The 13,733-nt window shown below is 36.6% G+C and overlaps 1 protein-coding gene and 1 long non-coding RNA gene across 3 annotated transcripts in view; one reads left to right on the forward strand and one right to left on the reverse strand.

The window, feature by feature from the left end:
- The window catches only part of LOC124796303 (ras guanyl-releasing protein 3-like), a 305,024-nt gene extending 300,195 nt beyond the window's left edge, over positions 1–4,829 (forward strand). The window contains exon 14 of one of the 2 annotated variants that reach the window (XM_047260429.1): positions 4,522–4,829. In XM_047260429.1, the coding sequence (XP_047116385.1) occupies positions 4,522–4,692 (171 nt within the window). In that variant the 3' untranslated portion in view covers positions 4,693–4,829. The remainder of the gene's footprint in view (positions 1–4,521) is intronic. The other variant, XM_047260430.1, reaches the window with a different exon arrangement.
- LOC124796304 overlaps positions 1–13,733 on the reverse strand; it is a 32,890-nt gene that overhangs the window by 7,213 nt on the left and 11,944 nt on the right. Inside the window, exon 2 of the long non-coding RNA XR_007016741.1 lies at positions 7,995–8,058. This is a non-coding gene — a long non-coding RNA (uncharacterized LOC124796304). The remainder of the gene's footprint in view (positions 1–7,994; positions 8,059–13,733) is intronic.

The raw sequence follows: 13,733 nt of genomic DNA on the forward strand, positions 1-13,733 counted from the left end.
GGATGGGCAGAGGCAGAAGCTGTATATTGACAAGACAATATCCAATTGCAGAGTATGTCTACAATGTGACAGTTGTGATCTTGATGCCTGTCTCACCACACAAACTATCTGGATTCTTTCCCCAGACACCAGTTTCTCAAAAATCTGCATGTGGGAAATGGCGTCACAACATGTAGTTGGTTCTCGCCACCCACCTGGCCTTACCTTCTAAGGTCTCAGCATATACTCTCAGTAACTAATCTTTTCTTCATTCTATTTATTTTTCTATATCTTTTATTTTCTGATAGGTCTATTTTTCACTGAGCTCCACCTGTACCACATACAGTGCAGTTAGCTCTCAGCTCTTATTATCTCATGCACAATGTTTTGTTAGTAATCTCTGTCTTGCACATTACCCTCACATTTAAGCTCTCGCATTTTCAAATCTCATCCAATGCAGTCCCCCAACAATCAATCTTTGCTGCTCATCCCATCCAATTAGTGTCCCCTGACCCCAAGTTCTGGGTGACTTTTCCAAACTCTCCCCATTTCCTACACCTCACCAGTTCTTTCCTTCACACCTCTTCTTGCTCCTCCTTCCCGTCTGGCAGGAGGAGGAGCCACTGGCTCCAAAAGCTTACAGATTTTAGTACCTTTATACATGTGTTCCCCTGCCACTGCTTCGTGAGTAGACAGTTTTATCCATCCAATTACATTATGTAACAATATTATGAAAAGGAAAGATGCTACTCACCAGATAGCGCACTAGCAACTTTGTTTTTCACAATATTGTTACATTCCACCTTGAATTTTCCATTGTTCAATTACAGTATGTTTATGTATTAAGATAGACATTCTCTTTTTTTTTTTAATTCTATTTGTCCTTAGTCATGGTAAGCAATGTGTGTACATAATAGAATTGCTGCACAGCCTGTCTTGAATATCAGTTCTCGAAATTTATACAACATAGTGTCCCAAAAACAGTGATAACTTTCTTCCAAATATCATTACTTGCATTTTCTGAACATTTCTGTTACATTTTTGTACAAACCGTATTGACCTGTTACAATTCTTTCTGTGTAACATTTAAATTTTTCAATGTCTACAGTCATGCCTCCTTGATAATACTCGAAATGCTGGAGCAGTATTTTAGAATTAGTCATTTTGGGGCCTTGTATTAAATCACCATCCCCTCCCACAATTTTCCTGGCAAAGCTAAAGCTCCCTTTCATATTTCATGCAACTACCCCTAAATATTTATGTGATATGAGAAACTCCAGAAGTTTACTATTAGTCCTATTGCTGGATACTATTGCATATCTTTATTACGGGTGTTATCTTATGTCTGCCCAAATTTTAAAAAGTGCTACTCAGAACACAAAGAGTAAATACCGTATTAGTTATACTCCGTATTTCTTACAATCATTCGGCAAGTATACTTTGCTGTAGAAAACAGTATAATCTGACAGCAATCTTAAGAGTGCTGCTGACTCTATTTAATTTATCATTTACATATGTCTGCTTGTGTCTGTATGTGTGGATGGATATGTGCGTGTGTGTGAGTGTATACCTGTCCTTTTTTCCCCCTAAGGTAAGTCTTTCCGCTCCCGGGATTGGAATGACTCCTTACCCTCTCCCGTAAAACCCACTTCCTTTCGTCTTCCCCTCTCCTTCCCTCTTTCCTGATGAGGCAACAGTTTGTTGCGAAAGCTTGAATTTTGTGTGTATGTTTGTGTGTCTATCGATCTTCCAGCGCTTTCGTTCGGTAAGTCACCTCATCTTTGTTTTTATATATAATTTTTCCCACGTGGAATGTTTCCTTCTATTATATTGTTATCATTTACATATGTTGATAAGATTAGTGATACTGTTATGTATTGTGTTACATTCACGTCTGGCTGTTACTGAGTCATAGCTGCTTGGAAATGTGTAATTGTGTGAGAAATTGGCCAATTCACATAATTGCATAATCCACAGTGAGGTGATAAAGGTAATCTTCCAAGGGATATTGGTTCATCTATGTATTATTGACCTACTGCAACCCCTTTATACCTTAATCAGTGCTCTATCCTACAGATAAAATTTTTCTTTTGTGTGTTGGCTATTAGAAACTAGCCTTAATTCAGTAATACGAGGTGTGTGATTTCTTTATCTACTATAGTTGTTTTTTTTCCCCCTTTCAAAATAGTTCCCTTTGGTTGTTATACACAGGTGGAGTCATTGTTCCCAGTCTTGGCAGCAATACTGAAAAACTTGAATTAGTAGCACCTTTAACATATCAGTCACATTCTTTTGAATGTCCTCCACAGTCCCAAAACAACATCTTATTAAGACATTTTTCAATTTTAGGAAATTAAAAAAGTCTAAGGACTCTGATCAGATGAATAGGGGGCTGTGGAACAATAGCAATGCCTTTTGAGTTCAAAAATTCCATGATGGAAGTGGTCATGTGACATGAGCCATTGTCATGATGCAGTATTCACTTGTCTGCAATGTCCGGTCTCACTCAGTTCACTATTTTCCTGAACGTTCCAATTACATCTTTCTAGAATACTTGGTTGTGTATTCATTCTGGAGGAACATTCTCACTAGAGCCTGCATTCATTCAATATTTTTGAAGCTGAAGGTCTCCCTGAGTGAGGTTCATCTTAAAGGTGTTCTCAGCCTTTCAGAAATGATTTGCACCAGCAAAAATCTTATGCTCTTGATAAGGAATGTACCTCACAGACCAGTTTCAAATTTTCAAAGGTCACACATGCAGATTACCCCAGTTTCACACATAACTTGATGGCATAATGTTGCTCTAAATTTTGCTGTTCCATTTTTGTAACACCCAACAACAACACAACTTCACTGATGGCACTCTCAAACATCATGTGATGGCTGTATGGAGTTCGGAGTGAGCATCTGGAGGGGATGAACATTGCTCCCAAGTAGAACAACAAAGTTTTACCAGGTTGCTCATAGTGTTGTCATTCTCATTACTTTTTACACATCTCATATACCACATGAACCCAAATTACACTGACAAAATGCTGGAGAGAGGTCAGAGATATTTCCGAGTATTTTGTTATTTGTCCTCATGGTTCATTACAAAGTAATTGCACTTGATATTGATTTCTTGCCCCTGTAATCTTAGTGTATGTACAGGACTGAAAATATCTGGACATCAGTGCAATGAGAGGTATTGCGTGTTTTGTTTGGAAACAAACTTGTTCTATTCACTCACAGTACTAGCTGCTGACATCAATAATGTCCACTATACTCTTCACCCTCCAGTCTGCTTTCAATACTGCTTGGTTCTGTCTCAGACTCATTTTTCTGGCAGTGTTAGTTATCTATTAATAGTGACACACATCATTATGACTAGTATTACTAAAAAATGGAAATGTTGTATGGCATAGTTGGCTGAGAAATCCCATGGGGTGGGTTCAGCTGCCTATTGGAAAGGGTGTTCTTGCTCAATGCACATTGACCATCCTTTCCATGTACAGGTGAGAGAGCTGCATCATATGTGAATTTGTGTAGTGTACATGAGGATAATGCTTGTATGTATAGTGGAGAGTTATGTTGATATTGTTTGATTATTATTATTATTATTATTATTATTATTATTATTATTATTATGTAAGAAATGAGAGGGTGAAATCTGGCACCATAGATAGCCTTTAGCTATACAACACAGAGTGAACAAACTGTGATAAATATGTACGTGTTTCATATGAGGATTTTTGCATTACTCTGTGTTTTGTGTTGTACATTTTGATAATTGCGTGTTACAGACGTTTTCACTTTTGTGAAGGCATTGTAACAGAAACGAATCTAACTGGTGTAACAAATTTAATAAATCATAATTACATTATTACTTTGTAAGAAACAAGTAGAAACAATGAGTCCATTATGCCAAAATATGCAGTAGATATCCCTCAACAACCTTCAAAATTCTGTGGTGGTGTTCAGGTTCACCCTGTATACATTGTCTACAAGACATATATCTGTTTCAAGAGTTACCTGAATCATAGCACAATGTGCCACCTTTGGGTGGATAAGGGTTACAAGATCTGCAGACTGGTTTGGAGTTCTATCAAAATTCCACTGTATATTCCTGGTCAAAGTCTTTTATTCTGTTTTCACTGCAGTGGGGAATAAAATTAGATCGAGATAACAAACGATGGATGAAGTTTCATATAGTAAGACACATTACCTGCTGAATATGACAGAACTGTAAATGATCATAAATGCACATACTTCTATATACTAAAATAATTATCAGTTAAAAGAAACTGAATTTGAGTTTACAGGGACTTGGTCTAATCATTACCTACAAAAAGACACACACATTTATAGCAAGCTTGCAAAGTATGCTGCTTATTTGCTTGCCCAGTACGCCTGCAAACTTAAATCATATGTAAGTTGCTTGTAGAGCCACTGTCAGTAACCAGTTGTAGCATAATAGTACATACTGCAATATTTTCATTTTGCTGAAACTACTGTCTATAAATGTTTATAAAGGAAAGTCACATGTCACTCATTTCTGCACAGGCAAAGCAGCGTCTCATGAAGGAAAACCAATTTCTTCTTCAGCAATTGGAGGCTGCCTACAAAGAGCTCCATTCCTTGAGGGACCATGTGGGAGAAGTCCGGCAACAAACTGTTGCTTTCATCCTCAGTCAGATGGAAACATTACATATTCAGAAAGACACTCATTTGTAATAAGTGACCTTCTGACTTCCTATTTCAACACATTAGACTGATCAAGAAGCTACTACATAACTATTTTGTTGTAAATTTTAAAAGTGTTCAAAGGAAGAAACTCACTAAATGTATGATAAGAATGAAGTCTGTGGTAATTTTGTACAATGTATATACATTTGTATATATAAGAAAATAAGTAAACAAGTCATTTCATTTGTATATATGCATAAATGTACTTATTAACTTCACCAGTGATGGAAATAAATCCCAGTAATGCTGTACATCTAGCTTACAAAGAACTCGGTGTTTTTTGCAACATTCTTGCATTTCAGGTAACCAACAAGGCAGCATCAATTCAGCTATTCCTTCTTTTTTTCTGATTCGTGGATTGCTTTAGGAGACAAACTGCTTCTGTGCATCATATTAATTTGTTTCAGCAGTACATTTTCTTTTGTGATATCAGTCTCTTATATTTGTGTCTTGTGTGTTGATGCCTTTTATCACTGGTAATGCATTTCTTGGTATTTGTACAAAAAGTTGGTTTGAAAAAAAACCTCAGCCTCACCAGATATATTACTCAGTTATGATTTATCTGCACTCTTTTGTTCTATTGATGATGTCATTGGAGAGCCTGAACTAGGGCAAAGGTAGGGAAGGAAATTGGCAGTATCTTTTACAGAGGAACTTCCAAACATTTACCTTAACAGATTTAGGAAAATCATGGAAAACTTGATCTGCATGAGTGGATTGGGATTTGAGCTGTGATCCTCCCAGTTGTCAGCCCAGTGTGCCATAGCACATCACTCGCTACTTGTTGAAGAGATGTTGTTATTCTTGCAAGTATGGGTATTTGTTTTACTGTGTGAGTCTGATACATATTCACAGTTATAGATTACTGACACTCACAAAATGTATTGCATGAGCTGGTGGCAATTTCTATTTATTTATTTAATGCTATTGTTTCTAGTCTCTTATCTAGTGTTTTTTGACTATTAAAGAGATAATTCATAGCAACATGACAACATTCTAGAACGGCCCTCTGAATGACATAACAGTAATTTACTTTGTGGAATGTCTGTAGGTCTTATTGCTTTTAAAAATAAATTATATATGGACATTAACTACACTCTCCTAGAAAATTGTTAGTCACTACAGGCTAGAGGAAAAATGTAAAATATCCTGCTACTTTTGCACACATGTAAACAATATATTTGTTTAGCCCGCTGAATCTGAACATTTTTACTGGGAAAAACAATATAAAATGAGTGTCATGAAACTCCAACATATTTTAATGACATTAGTCACTACAGGCTAGAGGAAAAATGTAAAATATCCTGCTACTTTTGCACACATGTAAACAATATATTTGTTTAGCCCGCTGAATCTGAACATTTTTACTGGGAAAAACAATATAAAATGAGTGTCATGAAACTCCAACATATTTTAATGACATTCACTAAGCAGTAGGTCCCCTACATTCAACACACCATGGAAATTACCGTAAGGGTGAAATGAAATGACTGTGAGGCATTGTTGACTGGGAGGCCCTATCTGGGGAAGTTCAGCCACCGGATTGCAAGTCTTATTTCAGCTGACGCCACACTGGGTGATTTGTGCATCAGCCATGATGATTCTTATCCTTAAGCATGAAAATGTCTTTTGTTATGTCAAAAATTAGCAGTTGTGAAAGTCAAAGCAAAAAGCCAGAATGAAGATACATATCTTAAGTATGGTTTTTCCTTCTTTTCTTTCTTCTGTTTGCGTGCATCATTAACATCAGTATAGTAATGATAGCAGCTTCAGGTACTTTTATTTTAATAGTGACGACATGGGCAATAATGAGATCATCTCAAAATTTCCCAACAATAAGTTCAATTATGTTTCATTGAGACAGCAACATAAGAATGAAGGTTCGAAAAAAATGTGCCTCCATATATCATGAAAGGTGGTGCTGTGTGTGTTTGGGGGGGGGGGGGGGGGGAGGGAGGAATGTGTACTAGCAGAGTTTTAGCCCAGGGTGATTGGGGGAATGTAGTATGTGCTGCATTTCAGAGGACATGATGGGGAGTGAGGATGATTGAAAGTTTGTGATTTCCATGTTGCATCTTAAGTAATGAATCTGTGTGGAAACCATTATACTCATTAGTGATGGTAAACTATTCATTTGTTATGTTCCAATCTCATCAAAAAGGAGAACCTCCAGGTACGTGTTAAGAGTCAGTGTATACATTAACAAAAGGACAAATCTTAGAAAGTTTACTCTGTATGCTGCATTAACAATGAACTGTTTCCATCTGCTTAATGCAATTCCTGCTTGTCAACTAAATTTAACCGAGAAAATTAGAAAGGAAAGTGCTTCATTGATAAATATGTTTCTGCTTCCTCAAATTATATTAAATGCCTACTATTTATCTCTTATTAATAGCTTAATATTTACTTGATTACAATGGTGTAACAGAAAATAATACCTACATCTGTAAATAGAGAGGCCTGTTTGCAGTACGTTACTCCTTGACACATAGCTTTGTAATGAACGCTATTATTTGCCATACAGACAACACAACTTTTCGGTTGAGGAGGCTCTCCCTTAACTAATGTTTACCTCAGAGTATGGAACCTGCTGTTTTTCATTATTTAACTTTGTTGTAAGACCCCCCCACCCCCACACCTTTCAGTCATAACAGTCATCAACTATGTAGAGGTATTTTTAAATTACTGCTACCAGTCACAAACTTTGTCAACTATTGTATTACTTATTTATTTAGTGACATGTTTTGAGGGTTAAACCTCATCTTCAGGCTAAATGGCATTACAAAAACAACTTTACAAGAAAGTCATGCTGATATTACAACAGCATTTATGAAAAGACTATGTAATATCAGTATGACCTTACTGTAAAGTTGTTTTTGTAATGCCATTTAGCCTGAAGATGAGGTTTAATCCTCAAAGCATGTCACTAAATATATAAGTAATACAATAGTTGACAAAGTTTGTGACTGGTAGCGGTAATTTAAAAATACCTTTACATATTTCTTGAGGCAGCCATAGTCGAAAAATAGTCAAAATGGCTTCAAATTCAGTCATCAGCTAATTTAAGGGAAGGAAGTTGTAGTGTCAACTTCTGTGAATCATGTAAACTTTGTTCTGTGTGATACCATAGTTTTACTGACTGTTTATATGAAGCAGAGACTGAGGATCAGCCTAGGAATTGCCCAAATGAACATGTAAAAGTTCTAAAAAACCACAATCAGGCTTGTTAGGGTACTAGACCAACAGTCATTAATCTTTCATGAAGATTCAATCAATGTTGATTCCCTTACCTGCCTTGCAAGCTACTGCACTTGCATTATGCTATGCAAGAAGTTCCATTGGTTGATGGCACTGCTGCAACATAAATAAACAAGATACATTTTGTGTGAGTAATGAGGAAGTGAATATTGTGAATCTGATTTTTTTAAAGGTGGAACAGAGGCTTATGTACAAAAATAATTTACCATGATAAGAGAATGTGGGATAGAATGTTTCCTAAAGGCTCTAGATGGCTCAAATCACACTACTTATCAGACAATGAAACAAACAATTTTCATTGAGTAAACTTTTATTTTTGTTAGCATATTAAAATGCACAAACATAATTATCATCATTTTTAAGGCATCTTACATCAGTTGACAAATTTCCAGTTCAGTACTGTGACCCTTACCAAACAAATTACAGGCACAGTGATGATTTCTAAGATTCTCACACTGTTATCCTGAAAGATATGCTAAATAAAAGTCTTGGATATTACTATGAAATGTTATCACGCTATACTGACAAAGTTGCACAGCAATATTTACAAAAAGAGGAAAGCAATGAATGAATTCCATGAACATTCATGCTGAACTTGGTAAATAAATGCAACTGAAAATTATAGGGGCAATGGCAAAAGGTGGAGTAGAAAAAAGTCACGGCAGAAACACAGTGGCAGGGGCGGCTTCTGAGGTAAAGTGTTGGACCTATAGAAGCACGATCTGCCATCTAGCAATCATGTTACAATACATCAGGGAACAATTTTTTGTAATCTAGTTTAACAATCTTTCTGCAAGTTAACACTAATGCATTCCTAAACACCAATTAATGCTTAATTAAATCCAATAGAGAAATAATACAGTTAAATATCGTTCTAAATAGATGTGTGCAATTTGAATACAATTATACCCTTAGATTTTGGAAATAAGAGGCATTATTTCAATATTGGTATATTTCACAACAGCAGGGCTATTGCTACAGAACAAAAAAACTAACATATTCACCACCTGTTGAGCATCTGTTTTCCAAACAAAGGTGTAGTATTTCTGTTTATACTCATTACGTTTGTGTGATACAGTTCTGTACAAACACATTGTAGTGATTGCAAGGTCAGGTTATTGACCATATATAGCTGTCTGCACAGTGTTATCTGTAAGGGAAACTTCAGTTGCCTGTGAAAATAGCATAAACGAACAAAGTAAATGAATTGTTAAAAAGTTGTTTTTTGTTTTCTTTGTGTGGGGTTGTTTTTGTTTTTTTTTTTTGGGGGGGGGGGGGGGGAGATATTCATTGGTGTAAGACCGGAATAACTGATATTGGGCATATATTGTCTAAAATAAAACTACATGAAATGCCAAAGGGCCACATGAATAATGTGCTTAGTCTTTCATTTCTAGGCAAAACTTACATTCAGCAGAAATTAGATTCGCAATATAGACAAACAATTAACAGCCACAACAAATGTGTAGAAAAGAATGGATATATACTGAATTTAATTGTAAACTGTATTCAGTTCTGTGGTGCTTTGGAACTGGCTCTCACGGGCTACAATGAGTCTGATGGCTCTCAGAATAAGGGAGTTTTTAGTGAGCTAATTCAGTTCAGCATGGAACTGGATAATGATCTTCAAATTCATCTCATTCAAGCATCAGTGTTCAAAGGCATTTCACAGACTGTTCAGAACAAACTACTGCAATGCATCTTAGAAGTATACCATGATGAAGTTCATAAAGAAATAAAATGTGCCGATTATGTTGCAATAATTGTGGATGAAAGCACAGATGTGTCTTGTGAATTTCAATTGTTTATTGTTTTGTGTTATGTTGTTGAGGGAAAACCTGTTGAAAGATTTTGGAACTTGTTAATCCAGAAAGTCAGAATACTCATACTATAGCTGAGAGTATTCTGAAAGAAACTGAACCATTAATTGACGATTATTGAGCAAAACTAATAGCTCAAAGTTACGATGGTGCAAATGTCATGAGTGGCACGTTGAATGGGGTTCAGAAATTAACTAAAGATAAATATCCAAATGCAGCATCTGTTAGTCACAAATCCCACATCTTTTTTGCACACCTTTCAGGTAATTCTTTCTTTTCTAACTTGCCACAGGGATCAAAAGTGTTGCACAGCATTATTCAAAAAAGCTTGCCCTGAGTGTGTGACAAGATGGAATTACCATTCACTAGTAGTAAAAGATGTTTTGAAAACAGGGAAAAACCTTATTACTGTTATGGAAGTCACTGCAACAAGTGAGAGCATAAAACTATCTTCCACAACTGAAAAAGCTGGTTCATACAAACAAAGACTGCAAGATAACAAATTCATTTTCTGGCTATCATTTTTTATAAGACAATGCCTCATACAGACATACTTTTTAATCAGCTTCAGAAGAAGATACCCGAATCAACAACAGCAAGGAATTAGCATATTTCATCAAAATATAAGCGGTATTAGAGATAAAGTTAGTGAACTGCTAATAGATTTTAACTCTGAAATTATTGGTATATCAGAGCACCACTTAAATAATTTGATAATTCAGAGGCTTCCTTTACCAGGCTACAGATTGGCTGGCTGTTTCTCATGGATTTCCTTGCGGGGTGGGGGAGTGGCTCTGTACGTAAAAAACAGTATTTCATTTGAGTCCATAGACGTATCACGACACTGCACTGAACAGATATTTGAAAGTTGTGCAGCATTAGTTGAATTTAATGAAACTACACTTCTATTTGCTGTTGTTTATAGATCCCCTAACTCCAACTTCAGAGCATTTTTGCTTAAGCTAGAGAGGGTTCTTGATTCACTTTGTAGGAAGTACCAGAAAGTAGTTATATGTGGTGACTTCAATATTAATTTTGTACATGATTGTGCAAGAAAAAGGATGTTGGTAGATCTCCTAAATTCATATGATCTGAGGCAAACTGTGTTTTTTCCAACTAGGGTGCAGGGGAACATTAGCACAGTCATAGACAATATTTTTATTCATTCTTCATTACTAGATGGGCATTCTGTTAGTAAAAGGGTGAATGGCCTTTCAGACCATGATGCACAAATTTTAACACTAAAAGGTTTTTGTACTCAAACCAATGTCGTATTTAATTACAAACTACGTAGGAAAGTTAATCCAACAGCAATAGAGAGTTTTTCAAAACTTGTCAAGGAACAAGAGTGGCAAGGTGTTTATAGTGCCAATAATATAGATGATAAATACAATGCTTTCCATAACACATTTCTCATGCTCTTTGAGAGTTGCTTTCTATTAGAACATTCTAAATGGGGTACTAGCAGTAATGGACAGCCCAGTTGGCTGACTAGTGGGATAAGGATATCATGTAGAACAAAGCGGGGAAACATATCAAAATGTTAGAAGTAGTCACAATCAAGCTACAGTAGCCCATTAGAAACAGTATTGTAAGGTACTTAAAAATGTTATTAGCAAGGCAAAAAGTATGTGGTATGCAAATAGAATAGCTAATTCACAGGATAAAATTAAAGCCATATGGTCAGTTGTGAAGGAAGTGTCTGGTCAGCAGCACAAGGTTGATGATATAAAGTCAGTTCGCAGTAATAATATTTCTGTTACTGATAAATCAGATATATGTACAGTATTCAACAACCATTTTCTGAGCATTGTTGGTGAATTAAATAAAAATTTAGTTTCTACAGGAAATCATATAAATTTCTTAGCAAATGTCTTTCCGAGATTGACGTCTGAAATACTCATCTATGATACAGACATGAGGGAGATTGAGTCAATAATTAAATCACTGAAGACTAAGGACTCTCATGGTTATGATGGAGTGTCTAGTAGAATATTAAAGTACTGTGCTGCACATGTTAGCCCTGTATTTAGCCATATTTGTAATTTTTCCTTTAGGAATGGTCAGTTTCCTGAGCGATTAAAGTACTCAGTAGTAAAGCCGCTTTATAAAAAGGGAAAAAGGGATAATGTAGATAATTTTAGACCTATTTCTATGCCATCAGTGTTTACAAAAGTTATCGAAAAGGCTGTGTATGTAAGGTTAATTGATCATTTTATATCACACGATTTGCTATCAAATGTACAGTTCAGCTTTAGAAGTCGTTTGACAACTGAAAATGCTATATTCTCTTTTCTCTGTGAGGTACTGGATGGGCTAAACAAAAAGTTTTGAACGCTTGGCATATTTTTTGATTTAACAAAGGCATTTGACTGTGTTGATCTCACAATATTGCTCCAGAAGTTGGACCATTACGGAATCGGGGAGTAGCTCACAATTGGTTCACCTCTTACTTTAGCAACAGGCAGCAAAAGGTCATTATTCACAATGTTAATAACGGCTGGGATGTGGGATCTGAGTGGGGTACTGTCAATTGGGGGGTGCCCCAGGGATCAGTGTTGGAGCCACTCCTGTTCCTTATTTATATAAATGATATGCCCTCTAGTATTATGGGTAACTCTAAAATATTTCTGTTTGCTGATGACACTAGCTCGGTAGTAAAGGATGTTGTGTGCAACATTGACTCGGTTTCAAGTAGTGCAGTACATGACCTCAGTTCATGGCTTGTAGAAAATAAACTAACGTTAAATCACAGTAAGACTCAGTTTTTACAGTTTCTAACACACAATTAAACAAAGCCTGACGTTTTAATCTCTCAGAACGGGCTTATGATTAGTGAAACTGAACAGTTCAAATTCCTAGGTGTTCAGATAGATAGTAAGCTGTCGTGGATAGCCCATGTTCAGGATCTTGTTCAAAGACTTAATACTGCCATTTTCACTAATCGAACGGTATCGAAAGTGAGTGATACTTTGACACGTAAATCAGTCTACTTTACTTATTTTCATTCACTTATGTGTTATGGTATTATGTTTTTGGGGTAACTCTTCCCATTCTAGAAAGATATTTTTGGCTCAGAAATGGGCAGTTCGGTCAATAAGTGGTGGAGTTCACGAACCTCTGGTCAACCTCTGTTCACGAGTCTGGGTATTTTGACATAGGCCTCTCAATATGTATATTCCTCATTGTTGTTTCTTGTTACCAACATTAGTTTATTTCCAACAATAAGCAGCTTTCACTCGGTTAACACTTTCGCTGCGGCTGACGCTTATAAGCGTCGCAACAAGCCATGAGCCAGTGCAGCTGACGCTTATAAGCGTCCGCGCTCACTATCGGATTACTCAGTCTAGTTGCAGTGTCTAAGCTAGCATCATAGCGTGTAAACTTTTGTTTTCTGTGATCAGTTATCGAATGTATATTGTTCGTAATGGCGGCTAATGAACGTTTGAATGACGCCTGTGTGACCCGTATAGGTGTCAGACAGCAAACAGACTTTAAAACAAGACCACAATACAGTCGAAGCTTATTTGAAGTAATGCATCTAAGGTGTCATCATTAAGTCGGTGTATAACATGACCCTACAGATCTTACAAGGTCTTTACGTCAGCCTGTAACTCAGGTGTGCTTAGGAGTGTCGGTTACGAGCGGTACCTGCACTTTCGGAGTGTTACCGGCCCGCACTCGCAGGTTGCCGGGCCGCACTGGAGAGTTGCGCACCTGCACCGATGCCGCAGCGAATGTGTTAATACTCGGCAGAAATCAAACCTCCATTTGGATCGGACTTCCTTAACTCTTGTGCAAAAAAGTGTGCAGTATACAGCTGCATCCATTTTCAATAAGCTGCCACTCGAATTCAAAAATATTAGCAGTAATCCAGGCGCTTTCAAATCGAAACTGAAGAGTTTCCTCATGGGTCACTCCTTCTATTCTGTCGAGGAGTTCCTTGAAAAA

The sequence above is a fragment of the Schistocerca piceifrons genome, chromosome 4 (genome assembly GCF_021461385.2).
Source record: "Schistocerca piceifrons isolate TAMUIC-IGC-003096 chromosome 4, iqSchPice1.1, whole genome shotgun sequence".
Classification (NCBI taxonomy): domain Eukaryota; kingdom Metazoa; phylum Arthropoda; class Insecta; order Orthoptera; family Acrididae; genus Schistocerca; species Schistocerca piceifrons.